At 40.9% G+C, this 21,194-nt stretch overlaps 2 protein-coding genes across 5 annotated transcripts in view; one reads left to right on the forward strand and one right to left on the reverse strand.

Annotated features, from left to right (window-relative positions):
• Window positions 1-18,095, forward strand: part of LOC126268014 (uncharacterized) — a 35,397-nt gene extending 17,302 nt beyond the window's left edge. The window contains exons 2-3 of the mRNA XM_049973427.1: window positions 11,863-11,988; window positions 17,626-18,095. Coding sequence (XP_049829384.1) covers window positions 11,863-11,988; window positions 17,626-17,753 — 254 coding nt within the window. The 3' untranslated portion in view covers window positions 17,754-18,095. The remainder of the gene's footprint in view (window positions 1-11,862; window positions 11,989-17,625) is intronic.
• Window positions 1-21,194, reverse strand: part of LOC126268013 (dual specificity calcium/calmodulin-dependent 3',5'-cyclic nucleotide phosphodiesterase 1-like) — a 1,575,562-nt gene that overhangs the window by 410,720 nt on the left and 1,143,648 nt on the right. For 3 of the 4 annotated variants that reach the window (XM_049973426.1, XM_049973425.1, XM_049973423.1), the window contains exon 1: window positions 1,732-2,049. The exons of the other annotated variant lie outside the window; for it this stretch is intronic. In XM_049973426.1, coding sequence (XP_049829383.1) covers window positions 1,732-1,768 — 37 coding nt within the window. In that variant the 5' untranslated portion in view covers window positions 1,769-2,049. Of the gene's footprint in view, window positions 1-1,731; window positions 2,050-21,194 lie in introns of those variants that run through there. 4 annotated transcript variants of the gene reach the window in all.

Consider the following 21,194-nt stretch of genomic DNA (forward strand, 5'->3'; position numbering starts at 1 on the left):
TTCCGTAGTGCGAGCATAACGCTTCGGAAACGTTTTCAAATGAATCACCTGAGTTTAAATGACAGCTCCACCAATGCACTGGCGCTTTATGTCTTTTGTGCCCGATACCACCGCCATCTGTGTATGTGCACATCGCTATCCCATGACTTTTACCGAGCGAGGTGGCGCAGTGGTTAGCACACTGGACTCGCATTCGGGAGGACGACGGTACAATCCCGCGTCCGAGCATCCTGATTTAGGTTTTCCGTGATTTCCCTAGATTACTTCAGGAAAATGCCGGGATGGTTCCTTCGAAAGGGCACGGCCGATTTCCTCCCCCATCCTTCCCTAATCCGAGCTTGTGCTCCGTCTCTAATGACCTCGTTGTCGACGGGACGTTAAACACTAATCTCCTCCTCCTCCTCCCATGACTTTTGTCACGTCAGTGTAACTTAACTAGCAGCGACAATGGATAACCTTTGCTACAATGTGTAACCTCGTAATAGCCACACGTGTTATGTGGGGAAATGCTGACGGTACTGGTTCAGTAACGGCACAACTTCCGCTTTGTTTCTTCGGACAAAAAGCAGCAGCGCTTAACAGCTCACCATGGTGTGGATATTTTGGTTACGTGGAAATGCATTGTGCCTACTAGAGGTGTAGGGAGACACTGACACGCTATGTTTACGTGAAACGTAACTTCCGGACGGCAAAAATCGAATTTCGGAAACAATTTTCGTTGTTGTGTTTATATGTTAAAGTCTGAAGCGGTTTTGCTAGAGCGATTTACCGAACGTCAATTTTTTTGACAAATGTGCTGATGTAAATCACGTGCTCCACTTTCTGATTTATTGAACATTGGAGATAGACAACTTTGTGCTGGATCTGATATGCCAGTTTCGCTTTCATTGCACAAAGAGTCACTCCGTTCACATTGAGCCAAAAAATTTTAAAGGCAAGACGTCATCCAAACGGTTGGACTTCTACATGGAGAAGGTCAGTTAATGGTACAGAAAAGAAGCCGTACAAAAATTTAAGAAAGTGTCTAGTTGTGTATTACACCCACATGAACGGCCTAAACGTAACATATTTAAGACTTCAGTCACACGTCACACACAACACACACACACACACACACACACACACACACATAGAGAGAGATAGAGAGAGATAGAGAGAGAGAGAGAGAGAGAGAGAGAGAGAGAGAGAGAGACAGAGAGAGAGAAATATCTAAATGTAGTTGCAGTTAAAGAATATTTACTGTTACTCGTTCTAAAGGTAAGAAAAACTTTCCCTAAAATATAATTAACAGATGTTTCTTACGTTTTAATATCACTGGGAATGTGTGTTTCGATTGATGTACGACGTCCGTACGTTATGTATACGCCTGAACGCGAATCCCGCAAAAACATTAAGTGAGAAAATAATCAGTTTATAGTCCATTAATTCATATTCAGTACCTATGAGGGTATTCTAGGGCTTAGTGGTGGAAGAATGCTCAAAATAAAGATCATCATCCCATCGCATCTCTACGACAAAAACAAGTATCTGAAAAATCACATACGAGTAGCCGACAAAACAGGCCTTCGTAAGTATGGTATCAATTTTGGAGTAGAAAGCTCCCAAATTCCTTACCCATGTTTACGTTTCAAGCTCCATTTGTCAACCAAGATACAGTAGATCTGCATTGCCTGCCTACTCTGAGAAGCCTTTCACCTAACGGAAATTTTTTGGTTTAAAACGGCTACTTACCGGGTAATAATTTCCGTCCACACGCACATTTGTCCATTTGCAGCCGGGTCTATTCACATCATTCAAGTAGGCGACAGCGGAACAAAACTGTTGGTTTGAGCTCTATTGACAGCTACATGGTAATCAGACACCATACACATTTCGCAAAGTTGAAAGACATCTGACCAATGCCAACGATAATTATGCTATCTGCAAAGAATAATTATCTCTGAAGTGAACGAATTTCTGTGAACTGGAAGAGCTTATCAATATGTTTTAATACTTGAAGTAGCATACATGAAACACTGTAAGCCATTTATAGTGAATTAACTGCGCCTGTGATCGTTTTGTTTTATATACTGTTTCCAGGACTTAGCTGAAAACTGTCTCACAACGCAACCTGCATCAAGACTGTATAATCTACACAGTCGTTACATCTTGAGTAACTGCTTAAGTTCTCTTCACGGGCTACCATGTCTCTCTAAGCTACGTCGGTTGCTAAGAATTTAAAACATTTATTCATACCGTACGCTCATGGTTGTTCACTTATTTTTGTGTTACATTTAACTCAATATTCACCAAAAGATGCTCATCTTCAAATAGTAAAAAAAAAAAAATATTTTCTATACAAAGAAAAATAATTATGTGCCGAGAAGTATTCATACAGTCTACATTATCAGATTTTCCTCTGCATATAATATTTCGTATGGAGCCCGTTTGAGAGCAACAGAAAGCTCCGATTAGAATTCGACCGAACAATCACAAGTAAAACTAGAGATTTCGGTTAAAATATAATGCATTTGGTTCTGATGAGTGCCAGAGGGTTTTGCAGCTGCAGAGCCATCTGGGGGATGCTGAACTAGTCGTTGGGGAAGTGATTTTAAATGCAGTCTGTTCTATAAATACTTTAGGAAATATGATTTGAAAAAGTGTACGGAAACTTGTAGATGAGAAACAGATTTTATTCCAGTAACATGAAGGCTGTAAACATAACGCACGTAAAAACAAGGAATCGTTGCCTTACAATGAATCTCTCTTCAGTCACCAAAAACCAATACAGCAGATAATTTGTGGTCTCACTAGAGAACAAAATCGATACATCAACAGGCTCGTTGTCAAATGAGTTACTTAAACTGTTGGGACAACTGGAGATATACGTACACAAAATCGAAAAATCCGGTATCTAATGTACACTACTGGCCATTAAAATTGGTGCACCAAGAAGAAATGCAGATGATAAACGAGTATTCATTGGACAAATATATTATATTGGACTGACATGTGGTTACATTTCCACGCAGTTTGGGTGCATAGATCCTGAGAAATCAGTACCCAGAACAACCACCTCTGGCCGTACTAGCGGCCTTGGTACGCCTGGGCATTGAGTCAAACAGAGCTTGAATGGCGTGTACAGGTACAGCTGCCCATGCAGCTTCAACACGATACTACAGTTTATCAAGAGTAGTGACTGGCGTATTGTGACGAGCCAGTTGCTCGGCCACCATTGACCAGACGTTTTCAGTTGGTGAGAGATCTGGAGAATGTGCTGGCCAGGACAGCAGTCGAACATTTTCTGTATACAGAAAGGCCCGTACAGGACCTGCAACATGCTGTCGTGCATTATCCTTCTGAAATGTAGGATTTCGCAGGGATCCAATGAAGGGTAGCGCCACGGATCGTAAAACATCTGAAATGTAATGTCCACTGTTCAAAGTGCCGACAATGAGATCAAGATGTGACCGAGACGTGTAACATTGGCACCCCATGCCATGACGCTGGGTGATACGCCAGTTGGCAATGACGAATACACGCTTCCAATGTGGGTTCACCACGATGCCGCCAAACACGGATGCGACCATCATGATGCTGTAAACAGAACCTGAATTCATCCGAAAAACTGACGTTTTGCCATTTGTGCATCCAGGTTCGTCGTTGAGTACCCCATCGCAGGCGCTCCTGTCTGTGATGCAGCGTCAAGGGTAACCGCAGCCCTGGTCTCCGAGCTGATAGTTCAAGCTGCTGCAAATATCGCCGAACGGTTCGTACAGATGGTTGTTGTCTTGCAAACGTCCCCATCTGTTGACTCAGGGATTTAGACGTGGCTGCACGATCCGTTACAGCCATGCGGATAACATGCCTCTCATCTCGATTGCTAGTGATACGAGGCCGTTGGGATCCAGCACGGCGTTCCGTATTACCCTCCAGAACCCACCGATTCCATATTCTGCTAACAGTCATTGGATCTCGACCAACGCGAGCAGAAATGTTGCGATATGATAAACCGCAATCGCGATAGGCTACAATCCGACCTTTATCAAAGTCGGAAACGTGATGGTACGCAATTCTCCTCCTTACACGAGGCATCACAACAACGTTTCGCCAGACAACGCCGGTCATCTGCTGTTTGTGTTTGAGAAATCGATTGGAAACGTGCCTCATTTCAGCACGTTGTAGGTGTCGCCACCGGAGCCAACCTTGTGTGAATGCTCGGAAAAGCTAATCATTTGCATATCACAGCATCTTCTTCCTGTCGGTTAAATTTCGCGTCTGTAGCACGTTATCTTCGTGGTGTAGCAATTTTAGTGGTCAGTAGTGTAAAAAGAACAAACAGATTTCGAAGGCCATAGTTATTTCAGTAATTTTAAAGACCTATTCTGAAGTTATTTCCTGCATATGTCAATTGTTTAATAATTATATCTTTAGCACTACGAATAAATTCATCTTTGACAACACCTCATACAAAAACATCTGTGAAGTGTTTACGTGTTTACAAACATGCGTTTGCAAATGTGCCTCTTGAATGAAGTGACACGTACGAAAACGATGGAGAAAAGTATGTTTGCTGGCGCTAAAACGTTAAAAACGCTTTTCTTATATTATGTGGTAAGTTTAAGCTGTTCATCTTCCTCACTATTTCGCACATATTTTCCGCATTTGAATTACAAAATTCGTTACCTAACATCAAACTTTTTAGTGACAGTAATATGCATTTCACCTCATTCAAGAGAAAAATTAAGAAATGTATTAAGACAAATTACTCCTCGTGATGGACCCACAGGGTCCGAAATGCATCGTTTACTTAATAAAACACGAAAAGTTGTGACTGAAGGCGTTTCTTAATTCATACCTCCAGTGTGTTAAAATGATTGATTCTATGCCTTCAAGTACAACAGAAGTAAAAAGACTCCGTACGAAATACTAGAGCTTAACAATGCAGAGTGTGTGAATGTAATTATCTTCCATTCGTAATAATTGTTTCTCTTTAACACGGTGGCGACAGCAAGTGTATCAGGTCACTCCCTAAACTATGCCAAATCCGCAGTAACCATGCCGAACCTGCGCCGATGCTGGACAAAAACACGTGAAAAAAACTCTTGTTTCTCCTTAGTCATTAAATTTTCTGTAGAATAAGTTTAACTTTTTTGGCCACTTGAATACGACATTCCTATGGCATTTGAAAGAAATAATAAGAATTCTCTATTAAACGTTACACAAATAAAAAAGTTAAAAGTATAGACGTCAGAATACCGTATTCTGGTCAACGCATTTATACATACACTCTCATTTACAAAATTCAAAATGACACAGGTAGCGTTCAAAGCCTTAGCATGTAGCCAAGTCGTTCTGCTATATTTTCATTCACTCTTCCCTCTGTCGCTGTCGGCCCCCGGTAGCTGAGTGGAGCCGACACGGTAGCTCAGCGTGTTCGGTCAGTGGGTTAGCTGCCCCCTGTCATAATAAAACTGAGTTAATCGATCAACAACGAACTTATACCGATGTCTTACACGTCCACCCCGAACAGATGCAACGAACAAAAGCGAATAAAATAAGATTAAAAAAAAGTGGTTAGCGCGACAGAATGTCAGTCCTCAGGGCCTGGGTTCGATTCCAGGTTGGGTCGGAGATTTTCTCCGCTCAGGGACTGGGTGTTGTGTTGTCCTAATCATCATCGTTTCAGCCGAAGTGGCGTCAGATCGGAAGACTTGCACCAGGCGAACGGTCTACCCGGCGGGAGGCCCAAGTCACACGACATTTTTTTGTCTTGTTTTATGTCACAACTTCAGTGAGAGAAAGAGACAGGTACTCAACCTCTCTGCAGAACATATCTTTTATTTTTACCTAGGTTTTGTTATATTTTTCAAATTAATAACCCGAAACGATGTTACACTTCTGATATTCTCACGCAAAACTATGATCAAAGAGCGCAGTTGTTATAATATTACTAACAGTCCACATTTGTAATATTTGTTTTGATAGAAATTACATACTGTACGTTTTTTAATCGTCATGGAAGAATACATTCTTATTTTTTTGAAACAAATGTTTACTCTTGCAATCGTTTCTGTGGAAATAATTAAGTTCTTTACTTTCATAAAAAAAAGAACAACAGATAACCTTGTTATAGGCGTTCGAGTAGCCCTAACAATATGTAAAATTGCCTCAAATTTTGTGAATCTCTTTCTCTTACAATTACGTTAAACGTTTTCCACATACACGACGAGCCAGCATTACCACATTATTACAAATTTTTCAGTTTCAGTTGGGCACCTCCTTCCTCTATTACGGTGCAATTACCTAAATAGACCATACATTATGAACTAAATCCCACTTCCTTTTCTCTTTATAATTAATTGCTCTCCGTTTCCACTCTGCTTTTAAAAACGTAATATCCCTAATTTCTGTTACTCGCTAGTTTTCCGTCTGGTGTACACACAACTTACCTTCAGACTAACGAAGCACGGATGCATGGCAGACGGCCGCACACTACAGCTTAGTTAAGCGTAAGAATTTTTATATGTCGACATAGGTTCACATTATTATATACAACTGAGATACTACGCTCGCAGAAGCCATCGGTACGCCTTCAAGCAGTTCGGAAGCATCTGTCACAGCGTACTGCTAAAGATGGTGTAGGATCGAAATACCTCATTACATCGGGGTATTAGTACAAGGATGGAGAAAGTAAATTGTCTCTCGTCTTGTTTGTGAAGCCATCTTGTCTTCCGCCTGAATGGATTTAGGGAAACAAGAGAAAATTCAAATCACGTTGACTGGATGTAACTTTGAACCATGTTTTGGCCAAACAGTTTACAGAAGAACATTGTGCTGCTTCTGGCTATAAACGAATTCCTCGTGCAGGCCTTGAGGCCCCAAGGGTCGTCGACCTCCTTGTCATTCCTTGCCATGCGGCATCGTGCAGATATAAGGGGTCAGCACACCACTCTCCCGGCAGCGTTGCCGACTTATCAGACCTTCGAGCCGCTATATCTAAGTAGCACCTTAGTTGACATCAGGAGGCCGAAAGCACCCCGTGCCAGTCTTCTCTTCGCAGTACCGGGGATCGAACTCGGGTCCTTCGCACGGTAGACATCTACGCTGACCAATTAGATGCAGTGGCGGACGCTTCTAGCTATAGATACACCAAAACATCCATTTATGTTATCTAGTAATACTACAGAATGCAAGCCTAAATGTCTGCTCCCTGATCTCTTGATGATTTCGCTGTCACTCTTCCCTAACTCTACTTTAGCCAATCCCCTCCCCACCTCAGATTTCTCTCGCCACCCCACCATCTCCTCTTCCACATATGAGGGAGAACCAGCCTTAAACTTTGTTGAAACTCTATCGGGTGCTGAAGATGACAAGTAGGAAACTCGTTGTAATGTTTTTCAAGACGACATGCGAAGTTTCCACGAATTGCAATGACTTACTGTTTCATCGGTTGTTGGTAGAATATTTTATACGTTATGAATGAAAACACACACGACGCTGGTGTAATATTCTTCAGTATTCATTATTTTCACAAATCGGTTTTCGGCTGTTATGCCATAATCAGGAACCAAGATAGATATGTGGTTCTGAAATTTTGTAAGATCAAAGATTTTAAATTGTGCACTATAGAGTACCTCGATTTCCAAAGTTTAATGTTTGGTTTAGGACTAAAACGAGACGAATTGTTTCAGTAAAAATATTATGCAAAGTCATTGAACTTAGACAAAGTATTTGAAACATTAAATAACGAACTATATAACAAATTACAATAATTGTTGTGAGAAGAAAATAAATTGAACGATGTACTTTGGTGACATGTTGCAAAGATTGGCTGAACAAATAACCATATCTTTAACATTAGAAAAAGGTAAGATATACATGTCAGCTAAGTGAAGTAACTGCGATTATGCAAAGTAAAAAAAAAAAAAAAAAAAAAAAAAAAAACCGGGACAAATGAAACCACAGTAAATGGTTAAATGGGATATGTGAGTAGGAGGTGTAATTTACAACATGGTCTGGATAGGATAAGGAACAGTATCTACAGTTAGAAGTGGGCAGTGAGGAAACATTCAGCACTAGACTTGGGAAAATTGACATATTCGTCTCTGAACCAGTTGAAGGCAGAACAGTCGAAAACCGATTTGTAAAATTAATAAATGTTATAGTGTCTTGTTTGTTTTCATTCATTTTGCTTTCAGAAATTTTTTTGAGTAGTTTGATGTAAGGGTAGAACTGAACACCGCGGAATGGTATTTTGTTATAAAATAGTAGAATCATTAAGATTCTAATTGTCTCCAGTGGCTTTTTACAGAGCATAACGTTATTACGATTTACTCGGCGTGATACACCAGTTACCTTTGTTTCTGTGAAAAAGTCTTCACAACAGCGAAAAGGCCTTTAATATGCAATCATTATAACACGGAATGATCCAGTTTGTCGTAGGCGCCCAAGTACGGATGTGAATGTGCTGTAATGTGGTTGTCGTCACTGATGAACAGCTCAGTACAGCTTCGTCGTGGCGCTTTCCCATCGCATCAGCGAACCTACACGTGAGGTGTACGTCGGCCAACTGTACACGAGTTGAGCTGCCCATGCCAAACATTCAGAACAGGACGTGAGGGAAGTAGTTTTTCAAATAACAAATATACTGAGTGAACGGAACAAGTTGTTTTCGAAGAAGACACTCCACGCATACCGTTCGCTTTTGCACTTACGTACATTTGCAGAGTAAAACAGATACACAGATAGAGTGGTGGTAAGAAACCAAACGAAATAAAATTACCAATATGGGATTTCTGTCAGCCTTAATTCAAAACACTCTTTTTTTATTCATTTTCTTTTCCAACCTAGCTTCAACGACAATACCGCCATCACCATTGGGTTTTCTTTATTCTAAAAGCTCCAAAATTAGCATCGTTACAAACATCATAAAACATTATTACGTGTAAACCATTTGGTTTTGGCTCTGATCACTATGGGACTTAACATCTGTGGTCATCAGTCCCCTAGAACTTAGAACTACTTAAACCGAACTAACCTAAGGACATCACACACATCCATGCCCGAGGCACTACGTTTTTCTCTTCCCACTATAGCCTTTTGTATGTAATAATTTTCTCCTGGTGTTGGTTTTCGGTGTAAACTGTTGCTGTATTTCAGGATGTGTGGATCAGTTTCGATATTAGTGTGTTGGTGGTTTTTATTTATTAGATGTTCTGCGAAAGTGGAATGTGAGCTGTTCTCATGTGTTTTGTGTAACTTATTCTGTTGTTTCTGCTTGTTTGTCTATGCATCGGGCTTGACAAAACTTACATGTGAGTTGGTATATTTCTTTAGAGTGAATTTGTCTGACGTTCTTTTGTCTGAGCCTTTGTTGAACTGTGTTGTTTGTTCTAAATATTATTGGGATCCCTTGCTTTTCCGATATGTTTCTAATTCTATATGCTATTTTATTATTGTATGATGGTGTGTACCATCTGTTTCTTTTTTCTGCTGTGGTGTGGTCTGTTGTGTTTTGCATTAAGGCGAACCGCCGGCCGCGGTGGTCTCGCGGTTCTAGGCGCGCAGTCCGGAACCGTGCGACTGCTGCGGTCGCAGGTTCGAATCCTGCCTCGGGCATGGATGTGTGTGATGTCCTTAGGTTAGTTAGGTTTAAGTAGTTCTAAGTTCTAGGGGACTTATGACCACAGCAGTTGAGTCCCATAGTGCTCAGAGCCATTTGAACCAATTAAGGCGAACCCACAGTCGCATATTTGTGTTTTTACGCTAACACGGACCAATGGAAGAGTTTCAAAATAAAATGATTGAAATAAAATTACTCTGTTGTGAGCCATTGGGGACCACAGACTGCTTATACTAAAATACTCAGAAAATGTACCCGAACAATATCTGTGGAGTTCGGAATCACACTGTTTATATTTGAAGTACCTGCTACACGTAGGAGGTTCTCAGTGTGATTCTAATTCGAGATGGCGAGAACAAACTGCAGTATATATTGCTAGATAAAAGTAAAAAGCCGTTGCACAGCAGTACCTTTAAGACATTTTTTCATCTGAAAGGTCTCTGTTGGATTCCTTTCATGTTAATTTCTTAAATCTGTTGTCATTTACAGTAAAATTCCTCTTCTAAATTTACTGTGGTGTTTCTGACTATCTGGGAGGAGACTGAGTAGTGAAACGTGTTACTTTTACACATAAACAAAAACTATCTGTCACACTACTACACTTTAAAACACAGTTTATATGTAATTCATGTCACACAGTCTCATACGAAACCTACATCCGCTTTCTTTTATATACTGTATATGATAAGATACTGTCATCCCCCTTCCCTTCTGTGTGAGAGGATGAATGAGCAAATGTATTTCTAGTTGCATGCTGCATGGTAGCAGACAAGCCTGTCTGCTAGAGAACAGTAGGACCAACGTCGGAACAGATAGCTACGCTTTCTAAAAGCAAAGAGGTTTCTATCCTTAGTATGGTCCTGTCCGTCCCATGTCATGTTGGTATAGGGAGCTGCCTCTCTGGTCACTTCCGTTGGGAAGCACGCTCGGTAGGAGCGCAGGTCAGTCGGTCCGTGGCGAGCGTCTGAAGTGATAAGATCTCCGGCTAAGCGCGTGTCTGCTAAGTCCGTAGGACAATGGATTTCTTAAGTTCAGCCTAACTGAAAATTTAATCACGTTTATTTCAGGTTTAGCTCTAAAATACCTAATGTTATCTTAAATTGCAACGCAATGTAATTCGAGTGTGAAGTTCACAAAATATTCCGGTAGTTGCTTTGTCACTACTTTGTGAGTAAAGTCGAACCACGTGTTGATCAGTAACTCTAAGATCATCAATCTTAAATGCGAATGTGCGTGGGATTACAACGTCTCGTCTTGACAATATTTTTCAATATAGCAACTTTTCTTTATGTTCAACCCACGTGGGGTGTACTTTATGAGACCAGTACCACGTGCTTACACAGTTGTTTGACCCATCAGGTTAATAGTAAGACGATAGTAACCAGTACAAGGTTTTTCTTTTGTAAATTGCTTTTCGATCTAATTTATTTTAATTACAGAATTATTGTGGATTTACACTCTTTGTGTAAGCCAAGTTGACCACGTGAAGCATGCGGTGTAATCATGAAAGTAGCCCTCAGCTATTCTTTTCGGGAAGATTTCACAGAGAGTTAGTATGAATTTCGTATACCAGTGTGTGGTAATTACATTTCGGACAGGATTGCACTACGAATGTAACTTCTTTGGGTGAAAATTGAATCGGCTGGTTGTGGTTAATTTTCTCTTGCATATGTTTCAACGTTCTTCGTGTGTTATTTTATGAATGCAGTGTTGTACGCAGTCTCCCAATCTTGGCTCCATATTTGATGTGTTCCGTAAGATTTCAGTCTCACATTTTCACAATCCTAAATAAGGCACCAGTTTAGTTATGAATCAAGTTTAATATGCTTAAATTTCAATGATCAATGTTAAAATAAATTTCCAAATATAAACTGATTTATTTCTTTTTATTTACATTCTCTTTTATATATGTATATCACCGGTTGTCGTATGACTATTAAAAGATTATAATTAATGTTAGTCTGGTTGAGAATTTGGTAAGCTAGACTGGATACCTGGTGAAACAGTTGCGCAGTAATGCAAGGTTAACTAACCCGAGACAGCTCACAGCTTTTAACCCGGTTTTATTGTATATCAGCACCTTTTACACCACAAATTAAGCAACAACGTTACACATCTTTCACTGCTTCTTTCAAGTGGGTAGGTCGGAGTACAGGAGGATTTTAGTCATTAGTTTTTAGTCTCTTTCGTGCTGCAATAACGTAGCCTGATAAAATGTTTTTGTGTGTGTGAATGAATGATATCTCTCGATGTTTCAGCGTTCAGCACGAATGTCGCCTGCGAGAACGACGACGGCTTCCCTCCCGTGTGCATCGAACCGTGTGCACGAAGAGGCTTCGAACTGGCTCGCTGCGTCAACAGGGAGTGCCGATGCAACACGGACGGTCAGTCGAGAACGTTTTTTCCCCTAGGTTTCAATTTTTACAGTCATAAAGCGATCTCCAATCCACGAAAAATACTTGTACACTCACAGTACCACAAACTCAAGCTGTCTCGTTGCCAAAAGCATTATTTCATTCATAGATCTACACGGCAAGTACTTGTACAACAATTGTTATGTTCATGATGTCTCGTACAAAGACGACACATACAAATCATAAAGCGGAGTGTATCTCCTCTTCCTTCTCCTCCTTTCTCTTCTTCTTCTTCTTCTTTCGTTATAGCCTCTGTCGGACCACATGTAACCCTTTCATGGATGCATTTTCTTCTTCTCCCGCAGAAGCTGTTTATCCTTTCTCTTTTTCTCTCGGGCTTTTCTTTCGAGGTCTTCAGCATTCCCTTCTCATGTCTGTAGCACTGGTGACGCTCTACCTTGTCCCGTATCCTTCTCTGTTGTGGAATTCTTTCACTTCCACTTTGTTTGCTAGTTCGCACCACTCTTTCTGGAGTTCAACAAATCACTTGGTCCTGTCTTTCCTCTTGCCCTAGACGTTGGTTCCTATACCATTTTTAGTCACTCAATCCATATTAATCCTGACAACACGCCCCGCAAATTATGCTGATTTCTCCTGATATTATCTTCGTGCTCAGGATACAGTAGTTTTCTCTCTTCTTTCTCTAGTTGGTCCGCACCATTTCTTTCTAGTATTGTCGTCTACGTCGATTATAGTATCGCATTCCTCGCCGTACCCTTTTAGTGTATTATCTTTGCATCTCTAGAAATATTTTTTTAATTGTTTGTATCTTTGGAACTACAAAAGGCTGACCTCATCTTCGTTATCTTGTTTATTTTTCCCTCACTGCTCCTGTTTATTCCTGTTATACGTTATCGCAGATATTTGTATTTGTCCACCTTTTGATCGGTGTCTTCTGGTGTTTTCCAATACCTAGTGGTATTCATTGCCTTAGTCTTATTGTAGGCAATCCTCAATTCCACTCTCCTGGCTATTTTCTTAGGTTGTCGAATTGTTTCTTTGCATCTGTTTCCGTCTCACTATCGTTATGCCCCCCGCAAAGTCTAGGCAGTCCTCTTGGACCTTGCTGACACTTTGTCTCCGGCTTGCGTCTTTCGTGTACCCATTTCCACGTTTATTACTTTCCGCTGTCTGATCACTTCATCCAACGCTATGTTGAACAAAGCCGGTGACTCCCTTTTTCTCTCTGTATAACACCGGTGTTAACCTAAAAGCTATTCACACAGTGCTCCTCTGAGTCTTACTCTTATTATCGTCTTAACAGTTCATTTTCATACAACATCAGTTGTTGTTGTTGTTGTTGTGATCTTCAGTCCTGAGACTGGTTTGATGCAGCTCTCCATGCTACCATATCCTGTGCAAGCCTTTTCATCTCCCAGTACCTACTGCAGCCTACATCCTTCTGAATCTGCTTGGTGTATTCATCTCTTGGTCTCCCTCTACAATTTTTAACCTCCACGCTGCCCTCCAGTACTAAATTGGTGATCCCTTGATGCCTCAGAACATGTCCTACCAACCGATTCCTTCTTCTAGTCAAGTTGTGCCACAAACTCCTCTTCTCTCCAATTCTATTCAATAACACCTCACTAGTTATGTGATCTACCCATATAATCTTCAGCATTCTTCTGTAGCACCACATTACGGAAGCTTCTTGTCTAAACTATTTATCGTCCATGTTTCACTTCCATACATGGCTACACTCCATACAATTACTTTCAGAAACGACTTGCTGACACTTAAATCAATACTCGATGTTAACAAATTTCTCTTCTTCAGAAACGCTTTCCTTGGCATTGCCAGTCTACATTTTATATCCTCTCTACTTCGACCATCATCAGTTATTTTGCTCCCCAAATAGCAAAACTCCTTTACTACTTTACGTGTCTCATTTCCTAATCTAATTCCCGCAGCATCACCCTATTTCATTCGACTACATTCCATTATCATCGTTTTGCTTTTGTTGATGTTCATCTTATATCCTCCTTTCAAGACACTATCCAATCGGTTCAACTGCTCTTCCAAGTCCTTTGCTGTCTCTGACGGAATTACAATGTCATCGGCGAACCTCAAAGTTTTTATTTCTTCTCCATGGATTTTAATACCTACTCCGAACTTTTCTTTCGTTTCCTTTACTGCTTTCTCAACATAGAGATAGAATAGCATCGGGGAGAGGCTACAAACCTGTCTTACTCCCTTCCCGACTACTGCTTCCCTTTCTTGCCCCTCGACTCTTATGACTGCCATCTGGTTTCTGTACAAATTGTAAATAGCCTTTCGCTTCCTGTATTTTACTGCTGCCACTTTCGGAATTTGAAAGAGAGTATTCTAGATAACATTGTCAAAAGCTTTCTCTAAGTCTACAAATGCTAGAAACGTTGGTTTGCCTTTCCTAAATCTTTCTTCTAAGATAAGTCGTAGGGTCAGTATTGCCTCACGTGCTGCAACATTCCTACGGAATCCAAACTGATCTTCCCCGAGGCCGGCTTCTACCAGTTTTTCCATTCGTCTGTAAAGAATTCGTGTTAGTATTTTGCAGCTGTGACTTATTAAACTGATAGTTCGGTAATTTTAACAACTGTCAACACCTGCTATCTTTGGGATTGGAATTATTATATTCTTCTTGAAGTCTGAGGGAATTTCGCCTGTCTCATACATCTTGCTCACCAGATGGTAGAGTTTTGTCAGGACTGGCTCTCCCAAGCCTGTCAGTAGTTCTACTGGAATGTTGTCTATTCCCGGGGCCTTGTTTCGACTTAGGTCTTTCAGTGCTCTGTCGAACTCTTCACGCAGTATCATATCTCCCATTTCATCTTCATCTACCTCCTCTTCCATTTCCATAATATTGTCCTCAAGAACATCGCCCCTGTATAGACCCTCTATATACTCCTTCCACCTTTCTGTTTTCCCTTCTTTGCTTAGAGCTGGGTTTCCACCTGAGCTCTTGATATTCACGCAAGTGGTTCTCTTTTCTCCAAAGGTCGTTTAATTTTCCTGTAGGCAGTATCTATCTTATCCCTCGTGAGATAAGCCTCTGCATCCTCACATTTGTCCTCTAGCCATCCCTGTTTAGCCATTTTGCACTTCCTGTCGATCTCATTTTTGAGACGTTTGTATTCCTTTTTGCCTGCTTCATTTACTGCATTTTTGTATTTTCTCCTTTAATCAATTAAATTCAGTATCCCTTCTGTTACCCAAGGATTTCTACGAGCCCTAGTGTTTTTACCTGCTTGATCCTCTGCTTCCTTCACTAGCTACCCATTCTTCTTCTACAGAATTTCTTTCCCCCATTCATGTCAATTGTTCCCTTATATCAGTTATACGAACAATAACGCAATGAACTAAAGTTTATCAAGTACTTGGAGCATATACTGTATTCAAACATTATGAATCACCTCGAAGGAAACGATCTATTGATAGGTAATCAGCATGGTTTCAGAAAACATCGCTCTTGTACAACGCAGCTAGCTCTTTATTCGCATGAAGTAATGGCCGCTATCGACAGGGGATCTCAAGTTGATTCCGTATTTCTAGATTTCCGGAAAGCTTTTGACACTGTTCCTCACAAGCGACTTCTAATCAAGCTGTGGGCCTATGGGGTATCGTCTCAGTTGTGCGACTGGATTCGTGATTCCCTGTCGGGAAGGTCGCAGTTCGTAGTAATAGACGGCAAATCATCGAGTAAAACTGAAGTGATATCAGGTGTTCCACAGGGAAGCGTCCTCGGAACTCTGCTGTTCCTGATCTATACAAATGACCTTGGTGACAATCTGAGCAGTTCTCTTAGGTTGTTCGCAGATGATGCTGTAATTTACCATATAGTAAGGTCATCCGAAGACCAGTATCAGTTGCAAAGCGATTTAGAAAGATTTGCTGTATGGTGTGGCAGGTGGCAGTTGACTCTAAATAACTAAATGTGTGAGGTTATCCACATGAGTTCCAAAAGAAATCCGTTGGAATTCGATTACTCGATAAATAGTACAATTCTCAAGGCTGTCAATTCAACTAAGTACCTGGGTGTTAAAATTACGAACAACTTCAGTTGGAAAGACCACATAGATAATATTGTGGGGAAGGCGGGCCAAAGGTTGCGTTTCATTGGCAGGACACTTAGAAGATGCAACAAGTCCACTAAAGAGACAGCTTACACAACACTCTTTCGTCCTCTGTTAGAATATTGCTGCGCGGTGTGGGATCCTTACCAGGTGGGATTGACGGAGGACATCGAAAGGGTGCAAAAACTGGCAGCTCGTTTTGTATTATCACGTAATAGGGGAGAGAGTGTGGCAGATATGACACGCGAATTGGGATGGAAGTCATTACAGCAAAGACGTTTTTCGTCGCGGCGAGATCTTTTTACGAAATTTCAGTCACCAACTTTCTCTTCCGAATGCGAAAATATGTTGTTGAGCCCACCTACACAGGTAGGAATGATCATCAGAATAAAATACGAGAAATCAGAGCTCGAACAGAAAGGTTTAGGTGTTGGTTTTTCCCGCGCGCTGTTAGGGAGTGGAATGGTAGAGAGATAGTATGATTGAGGTTCGATGAACCCTCTGCCAAGCACTTAAATGTGAATTGCAGAGTAGTCATGTAGATGTAAATGTAGATATTTCAACTGTAGGTTACATGTGAACTGTCAGTGCTCTACTCCCACCTCCGCAAGTAAGTCCTTCGATAATCTGAAGAACTTTATCTCTGCTGTTTCCAGGACCAGTTTCACATTGATATATGCGTGGTATGTTTGTTTAGCATACCACTGTATGGGACCTACGCAAATGTATAGCGCACTACATTACAGTCCCCTGCGGATACTACCAGTCTTCCACCCATTGTCCCAGTGGCTTCTTGATGATCCCTTCAAAGATATTACAAAGTCAAACATAGGGACCTTATGGGCAGACGCTCTTATGGCATCTGAAAATTAGTGTCTCGGCATCAATTTCTTAAAGCAATACGATGCTATTTAAAAATCGCCTTTGATCATTAACTATAAAACAAATTAAATATTTCAACAAAATGACCGGTAGTTAAATTGTTAGCGTAAAAATCCAGGAGTTGTGAAGTCATTGGTCTCTTATCCCAATATAAGCTCCTTTCTCCTCGGAGATCATATGGGTTAATTAACGATTATTATGTTACAATCCTCTTGTTGTAGTTAACCGTGTATATCGAGACTTCGTTCATTATTAAATGCAATGGTGTGATACTAACTGATGGAGACGCATTAAGAACTGGTAAAATTTAATTTAGTTCATTTATCACACTGCACAAACATAAACACACTATTATTCAAACTGTGTGCCACTACTATTAAACATAGAGATAAATCATTCAATACTCAACCGCCTTTGGCTCAGGCAGCCTACATCTTCCACAGCCTCTCAACAACTGCTTGATCTGCTTGCGACTCTCTGCGCCACCGGGCATTGTCGCCCTCCAAAGAACAACCATTTACAGATACAACACACCAGTACCCTCACAACCAACGCACACATTAAAATGTAACTTCCTGCCTACCTTGCTCTCATATACATAAAACACATACCCAGTGTAGACATAAAGTCTAGAACATGATCGTGATGTTCGTTTTTCTGTGTCTGTCAACAGCCGTGGACACGAATGAGCCGTGTTCTGCCAGCGACGGCTACCCATCTCCCTGTCGTGGTTTCTGCATGAAGCTGCTCAACTACACCAGGGCCAGCTGCGTCAGAGACAGGTGTCGCTGTCTGCCCTGATCCACTCTCACAGCTGTATCCTGCGTGTGCAATATATCTTTCACATTCTAAAATAAAAAATTTCGTTCCTCGAAAGTATGTTTCCTGTGTGACACTTGTCTCCCTAATCAATTTAGTGGTGTCTGGAAATTCGGAAAATGAAGTAATTAACGGTGTACAGAGTGGTAGAGCGTTTTATTTGTTCAAAAATACAGCATTCATATCTTCCATCAAGAATCCATTCTATTTTTTTCTGAATGTGAATACCTCTAGTTTCCTGGAGTCGGCTACGTACCGAATATCCAAAGTACTTTCAACTGTCGTTTGTTTAGTCTACTAGAAATATATTCTCTTATAGCTGCATTTTTCATTTAATTTTAATGTTTGTCCCATGTGTATACAAAAGATTTCAAGTCAATACTGTCTCACTCTCAGTTACCAGTTAGGCATAGTTCATTAATCGAATCCCGTAAGTACTGTAATTGTAACTTGATAGAACGACAGTTTTCAATTGATGATGACCAAGTACTGGAAGATAAGGCAATATTGTCTTGCAGTCGACTACACATACGTGAGATAAATATTAAAATAAATTTGGGAAACATACTTCCACTCCGACAGTCATCTATATTTCGCAAGGAATACATTGCCTCACTATCAGCATTTTAACAACCTCGCCACCACTGGTACTTAAATCCAATAGAAAAATGGAACAAAAATATGATCTAGAACAATAAACAGAGTGGTAGACACACAGCTATAGAAAAGTAGCTGCAGATGACTGACTGAAAGTGTGTGTATATTTCAAATATACTGAAAAACGTAAGTTGTAATACAAGTTTGACTTCTAAGTAGTGACGAAGAAAGTGTCCAGAATACTGATGTCACATGCAAAGAATCGGAAGGTGGTTTTACCAACGCAGCATCAAAATCTACATCTACTTTAATACTCTGCAAGCCACTGTTCGGAGGCGCCTTGTCACGGTCCGCGCGGCTCCCCCCGTCGGAGGTTCGAGTCCTCCCTCGGGCATGGGTGTGTGTGTCGTCCTTAGCGTACGTTAGTTAAAGTTAGACTAAATAGTGTGTAAGCTTAGGGACCGATGACCTCGGAAGTTTGGTCCCATAAGACCTTACCACAAATTTCCAAATTTCCACTGTTCAGTGCATGGCGGAGGATACCCTACTCCACTACTACTCATTTCCTTTCCTGTTCCATTAGCACGTACAGCGACGGAAAAACAACTGTTTATGAGCCTCCGTACCAGCCCTAACTTCTCTTATACCACCTACGTCGTTCTTACGCGAAATGTACATCGGCGGGAGGGGAATCGTTCGCAGTCGGCCTCAAATGCCCGTTCTCTATATTTCCGCAATAGGGCCTCGCGAAAAGAGCATCGTCTTCTCTCCAGAGATTCCCATTTGAGGTCGCGAAGCAACAGACTGTAATTACACCGCTGATCAGACAACAGTTACAATTTACTACATAATTTACGACTGCCTACAGTAGTCAATAAGATGAATTATTGTCAAGCATGCTGCATGTACACTACTATTTTCGTGTTGATGTTGTTATTGTTATTTGTGCTGCAGTGTTCAGTTGAAGACTGACATAATGAAACTCTCCACAGCAATCTATCCTGTACTAGCCTCTTCATCTACGAATAGCTACTGTAATCTACATCCAGTTTAACCTACTAACTGTATTTATGTCTAGGTCTCCCTCTACAATTTTTACACCCTCCCCGCCCCCACCAACACACAAATTACACTCAGTTATCAAACTTACAATTCCTTGTTGCCTCACGAGGCGTCCTGTCAACTGATCCCTTCTTGTAGTCACGTTTTCATAACATTTTGAAACAGAGTGTACTTGCAGTCTTTTCTCTCCTGCCTCTCCCCCTCATACACAACTATCCAGATTTATATGTAAACAAGTACCGGAGTCCACGCTGTGCAATGGTAAAGAGAGGAGATTGATGGCGACTGAATTGTTTTATCAAAACTAGACATGATTGTCTCAATGGGATTTCCGCGATCGCTATTTTTATTAAAATGCCATATTTTTATAGAATTGTTTTAGGCGAACGACGATAAGACCTTTATTGACTATACTATAGTCTGTTGAAACGAACGTGATTTAAATGAACGAAAATGGTACTAAAGTGCAAAAAAAAAGTAAAACGTTATCGAGAACACAGAAACTTCTCGCCTGAAACACAGGCACAAACATCTATCCATCAATCAATCAATAAAGTGCGCGCGCTGCTCTCTCTCTCTCTCTCTCTCTCTCTCTCTCTCTCTCTCTCTCTCTCACGCACGCACGCACACGCACACGCACACACACACACACGTACGAACAAAATGCTTGCCACATCTCAATTCTTGATATAAACGGTATAAAGGGGAAAAAAACTGAAAGAGAAAATATTAAGAGACTGCAGCAGACACATGTGGCTGGCGTATCGCTAAACAAAACTGGTTGCACCAGCCACTCTGCAAGCGCCATAGTTGAAGTAGTAAAGAATAAGTGTAATATAACTTCGTGCATGATGCATTTTTTCACGCATGTCGTTTATGACGTCATATCTACTGATCTATGTGGCATACGACGATATAATGTTGCAGGTACATTCAACAGCATATGTGGATACTATCTGCAAAATATGTTGCGAATAGCGTTAGTAAGAAAGAAATAATAAATTTAAAGGTTATGAACAATGTGGCAGTTTTTCATGTATCTCATTGTTTACGACGTCATATTTCCTGAACTATCATAGGTGGTTCTTAACTCCACAGCGACTGTTGCCTGAAAGTAAGGGATATTGGTACCAGTTTTAGTTGAAATCGTTCCAGTGGTTTAGGAGGAGACGTGGAACATAAAGCACACGCACACATCCATATTTGTAACAAATATGGATTTCTTTAGCCATTTCAGCATACTGTAAACGACAATGGGTAAACGTGCCACTTGCTGCAAGTCAGTCGAGGTCACACGCTGAAATATCCGCAGAATTAATAAAATATCAGCAAAGGGACCGAAAAGCAATTCATCAGGCATTGTAGATGTATGAACTTCTACACGAATACGGCCGCCAGCATAAAAGTGTAAAATTACTTTGGGCCAAACGATGCTCTAGCTTCACACAAAATATTACGGTGAATTAGTCGACGAAGCTTCGGGTGATGGGCTGTCCTCGCATTTGAAAAAATGACGAAGCTTTGGAAAACAGAGCCTCATTTACCTCAAATCCCAAGGTTCTCTCAGACATGACTAATTCACATCAGTCTGGGACTGGATGTCACCTACACACCTACATAGGATGGAAAGATTGGTATCTGCTTATTGCAAAGGTCACCCAGGTTAACTTGTCGATCCCAACTACGTGATACTGGGATGCTCAAGATTGGAAAGACAACAGGTCATATTTTATACAGGATTAATAAAAATGGGAATAGATCTAC

The sequence above is a fragment of the Schistocerca gregaria genome, chromosome 4 (assembly GCF_023897955.1).
Source record: "Schistocerca gregaria isolate iqSchGreg1 chromosome 4, iqSchGreg1.2, whole genome shotgun sequence".
Classification (NCBI taxonomy): Eukaryota; Metazoa; Arthropoda; class Insecta; order Orthoptera; family Acrididae; genus Schistocerca; species Schistocerca gregaria.